This window comes from Papaver somniferum, chromosome 1 (assembly GCF_003573695.1).
Source record: "Papaver somniferum cultivar HN1 chromosome 1, ASM357369v1, whole genome shotgun sequence".
Taxonomy (NCBI): domain Eukaryota; kingdom Viridiplantae; phylum Streptophyta; class Magnoliopsida; order Ranunculales; family Papaveraceae; genus Papaver; species Papaver somniferum.
The window spans coordinates 200425456-200433679 of NC_039358.1; the positions used below are offsets into that span (position 1 = coordinate 200425456).

At 35.4% G+C, this 8224-nt stretch overlaps 1 protein-coding gene across 1 annotated transcript; it reads right to left on the minus strand.

Moving 5' to 3' along the window:
* Nucleotides 1-1208: 1208 nt before the first annotated feature.
* On the minus strand, nt 1209-1673 carry LOC113357850 (zinc finger BED domain-containing protein RICESLEEPER 1-like). Its single transcript, XM_026601341.1, has one exon. The coding sequence runs from the start codon at nt 1671-1673 to the stop codon at nt 1209-1211; it is 465 nt and encodes a 154-aa protein (XP_026457126.1).
* Between the last annotated feature and the right edge of the window lie 6551 nt (nt 1674-8224).

Here is an 8224-nt window from a genome sequence, read left to right on the forward strand (position 1 = left end):
ATTCCTGCAATCCCTAGCCATGTGGTTTGGCTTACCGCAGGCATAACAAAGGAACTCAGAATCGGAATTCTGAAATTTCTTGGATGGGTGTGGGTTCTTGTTTTGATTAGGTTTTCCTTTCCTTTGGTTCTGGTCAGGTTTCATTGGTTTTTTCTTAGGTTTCAAACTCGGTTGAGTCTGATTCTTATTGTTGGAAACGATAAGAATCTCTTCCTTTCTGTCTTGTTTTCGTGCTTCCTCTTCAACCCTGAGCTTAGAAATTAAACTTTCAAGAGAAAACTCCTTAGTTTTATGACACAAATTATTACGAAAATCTTTCCAAGATGGGGGTAATTTATCAATCAATACAGATACTTGAAATTGTTCATCAGTTTTCATACCTTCCGTCATAATTTCATGAGCTATTTTCTGAAGTTCATGAGCCTGAGCAACGACTGATTTTTCATCCACCATTTGATATCTCAGGTAGCTGCTTACAACATATTTCTTTGATCCGGCTTCTTCAGTATCGTATTTCTTCTGTAAGGCATCCCACACATCTTTAGCAGTATCAAATGTAGAGTAATATTCGTATAAATCGTCAGACAAAGCATTCAAAATATATTTTTTGCAATCAAAGTCATTATCAATCCATTTTTCATAGGCTTTTTGTTTTTCTTCAGCAGTTTGGGTCTCAACAGGTTCTTCAGTTGGTTGAGGAGTTGCAATTGTTGCGGCTGGAGTTGTTTTTTTCGCAGCTAGGGTTGTCAATGGATAAATATCCGTCGGATATTGGCTAATCCGATAAGGTTAAGGTTAAGAGTTATCGGATATCCGATATCCGATAACATCCGGCGGATATCAAAAATCCAATCCGATAAGGTTTACCGTTAAGCTATCGGATATCGGATTTTTATCCGTTAAAATCCGATAGTTATCCCACAGAAAAAAATGTTGAAAAATTAAGCTTTTTTTAGCAGTCTTTTTTGTTCAAGTGTAAGAAAGAAAAACCACAATACCACACAAACACTTCAGTTCACATCACACATGAAAAAACACATAAAAGAGTCTACAACTAACAAAAAATTCAAACAGGCTGGATCTTCTTTGCTGGTTGCATGTTGCATCAACTTCAATCGACGATTTCCATATTTGCATTCAAAAAAACCTGGTTTCAGAGAGCAATTGATTCATTTATGATTTATCTATCAAGGAAAAGAAATACTGAACTAAGCAAAGGAAAAGAAACGATCAAACGAAGATTTACCTGCATGAGTTGGGTACTTACAGCTAGAGTTGGGTATGTTTGCTATGTTTGCTAGAGTTCTGGTCACTGGCATAGCCAACACATCTCTTGCTATGTTTGCTAGAGTTGGGTACTTACAGCTATTCATCTTCCACCAAACCAATATATCAAAGTTCATTTCATCTTGAGCTGTTAGAGTAGGAAGAATTGGTTCTCCTAAGTATGTCTCTAACTCAGATTTCTGAACATCATCTTCATCATTTTCCAACACAAAACTAGCATAATCTGTGCTAGATGCACCTGAGCTTCTTACATCCATGTGAGCGACAGAGTTGCTAAAGAAAGCAGGAGCTGCAGTGCTGTTTTGAGATTCATATGCATTGAAAACTTTGAACAAGTCTGTTTTGAATTTCTCATACAATTCTGCAGCTTTATCATCTCCAAACATTCTCTTGTTAAGGAAATTGTTAAATATTATAACTGGCTCATAATAGTTTCACAGGTAAAATTTTTATTTTTCAGGGCTCGAAATTCATATCAATCCAAAGCAAAACAATAACCACATATCACTTGCATTACTAACAAAATTACTTCCAAGCATAATAACAGATAAATTTCAAATTTATAGTACCTGAACCATTAAGAAAAATTACAGCACTAGCTGAAGATGCTTACCGCAAGCTTGTAACCTATTAAATCTCTTGAACATCTCAGTGTCTGCCAGGCCCAGGACTATGCTTCTGCAACTAGAAAAAATGACAAAGAGAGATACCTTTTAAATCATGGCAGACATCATCAAATTCAAAAATTTATCAGATTAGAAACATGCAAACAGCAAAACCACAATAACAATCACAAAAATTGCAACCCCTGAACCCCATGACTCGTTTTCTCATATAAACCAGCTTTAGTGAATTCACTTCAGAAAACCAATTTCCCTATAATGAAACCCTAACTTTGCTGAGAATGAAACCTTAACTTTGAATTGAAACAAATCACTGCAATCGATTTGTTGAGAATGAAACCCTAACTTTGAATTGAAACAAATCAAACAATAGATTAGGTTGATGACTTACTTCTCTGACTTACACTCTTCATCAAATAGATTAGGTCAATCCTGCTGAACTCAATCAATGATTCAATCTTCTCAAACTTCTCCTGTTCTCCAATCTTTTCTCGTCTTCGACTGTTGGGTGAAAAACGCTTAGAGAAGACTCAGACGAGACCAAAGAAGATTAGTCGATTAGGTTTTCTTCCCCCACAGTCGATACTCGATAAAAATACCTAGGGGTAGGAAACTACAAGTACACCCCTAGGCTATCGGATATCGGATATTAACCTAACGGATGCCCCTATTCCGATATCGTTATCGTTAAGAGAAAATATCCGATAATATATCCGATTCTGATATCCGATATCCGATATGTCGGATAAAATCCTATAGGATGTCGGATTTCGGAAATGGATATCGGATATCGGTTATCCATTGCACGCCCTATTCGCAGCTTCTGCATCTTGTGGATTAGCTGGTTTGATGGAGTCCACCATCATGTGCAACTTCATCAGGTTGAGGTAGAAAAACAACTTTAGCTTCCATCTTTTGAAATGAAGTCCTTCAAACTTGAAAGGCTTGTTGATATCAGCAACGGTTTTCTTTTCAGATTCCATGGCAAAAAGATTTGTCTTATAATTGTTAGAACTATTGTTGATTTCACTCCTGCAAAACAAAGGTTAAACACAAAAACTGAATTGCGGCTAAGTCACGATCAGATCTCTCTCTTTAAGACGTTTTGTGGCTCTGCCTTGAATTTTGTGCAAGCAGTCTTTCTTTGTCACAACGTCCCCAGAATAAAACAGCCGAGAAAAACTCTCGTCGATCTCTCACGCACACAGTGAGAAATCGATCACTTTCACTCTTTTAATCTTGCTCATAAAAAACTTGGTCTCTTGATTCACAAAAACAGTATATGGAAAACTCTTACTTTTCTGTTTCTCAAAACTGGCCTATTATAGCCTTCGCAATTAAGACAAAATTAATGGGAATAAATTTTGGTTTTAATTGTCTCTATAAAATCCTGTGTAACAATCCAAAAACGGTCAAGTAATTTATGCCAGAATAAATACTATTTAATCTGTAATTAAAACCTGTGAAAACGTTTTGAAAAAACTTTTTAAAAGGAGCAAAAACTACTTTCCAAATTCAAGAGACCTCCCAAGGCCCCGCTCTCGGACTAATATTACATATATTATTTATATATATACACCCATCAGTAGAGGGAGGGATTCGATCCTGAGACCTATCCCTCCGGTCCCAAAATGCTTAACCACTAGGCCAAGCTCGAATTATTGATATAAATGTATAAAATAATTATTTTAAAACATATATCCCAACACTATATAATTGGGATGGCGTACTACAGTCTGTTTAGTGTTTTCGTTTTTCAGTTTTGTTTCTCTTGGACCATTTATTGGTCTGTTTTTATTAGCTACTTGGTAGCGACATTGTATTGTTTCATGTGTTCCACTGCTTTGTGCAACCTGTTTCTTTTTCTAGAATATTGCCCTTTTCCTGAGTAAAAAAAAAAAGAAGTAATCGTAACCAAGTAAGATCAGTAAGATAGTAACCTGTACATGATTCTTCCCGTAAGCAATCTTCCCATTTTCAGTATATCCCACCAAAGGTTAGTCGGTGCAGATGGGATAACTAAATCTTTCTCATATATCAGAAATATTAGAATCCACATAAGATTTGATAGCCCCTGTGTTCTAATTGGGTCTTCCCACAGGTCTAAATAGTCTGATCCACATACCATCTTCCATATTTCTCATATCAGTATACTATCAAGTATCAATATTATCAAACTCTTCTTCTCACAACCCAACATACATAACAAGAACTCAATTTTCGGCAAACCATAGAAAATCCAAAGATTCGATTTTCCAACTGCTCTCACGTCTTCTAAATCTGTTAACCACATCTAAAATGAATATTTTTTATTTTTGTTTGAGGGAAAGCAAAAAGTAATTTGAGAAGAGCAAAAATCGTTGTCAACTTGCTAACTCGGCCGATTCTCACGGTGAGTCAAGTTTAATATTTGTTCGGACTGGAAATACCCTTATCCCCTCGACCAAAACATTGTAATGCTTTTTTCTAGTCAGTTTATGATCATCAGACAATGCCAATGCAACAAACATATCACAGACACCAAAATGGCGAAAATGAGATGGTAATGGTCATGGATATTAACATCCAGACCCAATCTTATATATATTTCCGCAACAATCTCTCGTGCTGAATTATCTACAACTCTCGCTAATCTCGGTCTTTGTAAATCTCTTTCTCAATTTCCCCACCCCCAGTTGGAGTCTGTGTTATGCACGGCCAAATCATTATTTTTTGCGGTGGCGGAAAGTTATTAATTTTAACAATCTTCAAATTCAACTTACTCATGTTCAATTCTTTTTCTTTGATTGATGTTGTAAGTTAATCAAGTTAGGATAAATTTCAGTAATTATATTTTTATATCAGCGACTTGAACTTCAATTCTACCTTCTCTTTTTATATTTTGTTTGCAGGATCTATGACTCACCATCGTTATTTGAATTGCATTATGTTGCGGATGGTGATAGTAGAGGAAGTAATGGACGCTTAAACATGACGAGGGACGAACCCTTGTTGTTGTCGTCATTGGATACATTAACAAATGAGTATTAGACATGGATGAACTTTTTCTTTGATTTATGGTGTATTTAGGGGTATTCTAGTCCGAGTCAAATCAAATGATTAAATCGACCAAATCAGTGAGTTGATAATGGTTTTTTATTTCCGCGAACACAAAATTGGTCAATTAACGCAATAACTATAATTTCTGGGTGAAAAAGACGTGTAAAATTTGATATTGTTTAAATGGACGAGAATGTAAAAATAGTCAGGATGTAAACAGTTTCATTCCGCCCATTTTCAAATATTTTTTTTTTATTTTTAATTTACATCAGGATGCATCTAGTTTCATCCTCGCTCTTTTTTAAGTTTAAGCCAGGATGAATCCAGTTTCATTGTTGCTATTTTTTCGTGTTCATTTCACCCATACTAATTTTACTCGTCCATTAGAACCATGTTTTAAAAATATTTGGGCAAATGACCCATTTTCCGTTACTCGAATCATTTTTTGCTCTCCCTCTAATAGTAACAGACGTTTACATTCCTAGCAGCTTGACTAGAAAATCCTGTTGACTAACGAGTCAATGACCCAAATTCAAAATTAGACAAACTTAGGACCCAAATCCTAAGACATACCAAAATCCACGATCCAAACACTTATTTACTCTTGTATAGGACAGTAATTACGAATATAAAGATATATGAATTCATTTTTGGATGGAAATTTACAAAACTAAATCAGGATTCCAAACTTACGGATGATACAAACGGATTCGGGCGACATGAACCGATTTACAAATAAACTGAACAGTCCCTTGTTTAAGCTGTTCAAACTTTGGATGTAAAGATTTTGTTGCTCCAAAGTCCCAGTCTCCCAGATCAATGTACACAAGCGACAAATGGATCCCTTTTCTCTCCAAATTACTGATGGTTATTATTAATCTGTGTCCAGAGACAAGGACAACCCCGATAATAAATACGATTTATTATCCTAGATATTCAGTTAGCTGCACATTTACAACAGTAGTCAAAATATTTTCTTTTTCCTTGGTCAATAATATAATTTGTACCTGGTCAGTAAATCAAAAACGAGTGAAAACGCACGTCCCATTCAGCAATGGAACCAACAACCAAGTCTAAAAATCACTCCAAAATGGGGAACCATTTGAAGCTCGGATGAATATGTAGCGGACTTTGTCGACTCAAATACATGTCTGGCACCCTTTGTATAGGCAGCACCATCTATGCATTCACTAGCAGCAAAAGCATTCATTGCCTGCAATGTTGGCATTCATTTGGTTCACTAATGTTCGAGCAATATTGAACAATTGGTTTCGGAACTAAAAGTAGATATGCTTTTCACAATAAATAATTTGCACCCACTTGACATGCATGCACAGGTCCCAGAATTAATTGCAGTATGCCCCTTGCATTACTGTTCTTTGTCCCCTCAGTCCGTGTTGATCCGTTAAAACACTTTTAGCCAGCAAGTTTCTGACTTTTTCTAACCGACGCGGCGATCTTTGATTTTGGAGTTGAATTTCAAAATAGTCTATCAGAAATTCAACCATTGAGGTGTGCACAAACATATAAATATGTTCAATTAATCCTCTCAAAGATTTATCTACGAAGCTAGTTTAATTTCATATTCATAAGCTTATCATTCTGTAAACTAATTTCACAAGACTTGCAAAATCATGAATAGAGAACCAGTAAACAAATCCATGGGATTTTTTGGCATGTATCAGGAAGCATTCAAGATTACATTCTCAAGGAAAAAGATATTTTCGCAGATCAGTCTAGCTATACTCCTTCCACTAAGCACTCATCTTTTATCTTCAATCCAAGTCTCCTACTTCATTGGTTATCGAAGCATCTATGCGATCTTCGACCTCTTTTTGATAGTCATGTCAATTTCTACTGTAGTGAATATTGTTGCTTGTATCTATACATCCAGAGATATAACGTTCATGGGAGTCATCGGAATATTTCCAAAGGTATGGGGCAGATTTATTGTAACATTTTTATTGTGTCTCCTCATCTGGGCTATATACACCGGCGTAGCTGTTGCACTATTTTTTTGGTTTTTCCTCAGCGTCAATGATGAAGGTCAAGGGAAAAATAAAGTTTTGATATTTGGTATTTCTATATGGAAAATTTATTGGAAGGTCCTAGGCCCATATAGTCATTCATTGTAGGGTCCAACAATAGTTTCTTTTTAATCGGAGGTCCTAATTTAATTAAAACATGGAAGTGACTAAACACCCCTTCTGGCCAAACGAGTGTGCATACGCGTCCCTAAATATTATTCGTTTTCTTCCCTCTCCCATCGAAAACTCAAATCTCTGTTCTTCCTCTCTTTTTATTTTTCTTATTTCTTCTTCGTTCCTCGAATCATCAAAGCAAACAAAAAAAATCAGATCACCATTAGATGATGATAGCATTACCGACCAAAAACCCATAAAAACATACATCAAAAATAAAGAAAAACCATACGATGATCACCAAAACCTACTTTATCTACATATATGATAAAAGAACACAGTAGATGACCTAGACGTCCTGATTTGAGAAGTTGGGGAAGAGATATACATATACATCCGCTGAAAAAGTAGTATAAAAAGGTATGATTATGAATCACCAGTACATATATGACGTACTAAAAAAACCATAATTTTTTGATATATCGGTACGTATATGATAGTTTGTCTTGCTTTTTCCTGTTCAAACATCAGTACGGTAGTGTTTTCGGAGATAGATTCACCAGTACATAATTTAAAAACTGATGAAAAGTGCTGGAATAACCAACATAAATGACATGGAGTTTATGTTTTTAGTTTTCTGTAACATAGATCCACCCATTACATATGTCTAATACACGAAAGTGCTTGAATAACCATCATAAGTAACATGCAGTTCGTATTTTGTGTTCTAGGAGATAGATTCACCAGTACGTAACTAAAAAACTGATGAAAAATGCTTAAATAACCATCGTAAGTGACATGGGGTTTGTGGTTTTAGTTTTTTGTAACATAGATCCACGAGTACATATGTCCAATATTGATGAAAGTGCTGGAATAACCATCATCAATAACATATATAATGATTTCTTTTGCATTTGAAAGTAGAAATCAGCAGTACATATATGTTGTACTGAAAATTCTAGTTTATTTTGACTAATAGGACCTGCGGGTGCATATATGATGGTTTCTTTTGCTTTTGACAGTAGAAATCATCAATACATATATGTTGTACTGAAAAATTCTAGTTTACTTTGACTAATATGACCCGCGTGGTGCATATATAATGGTTTCTTTTGTTGTTGATAGTATAACTCA

Coding starts and splice junctions, on each gene's coding strand:
- LOC113357850 (XM_026601341.1), bottom strand. CDS start 1,673: ATGTTTGGAGATGATAAAGCTGCAGAATTGTATGAGAAATTCAAAACA.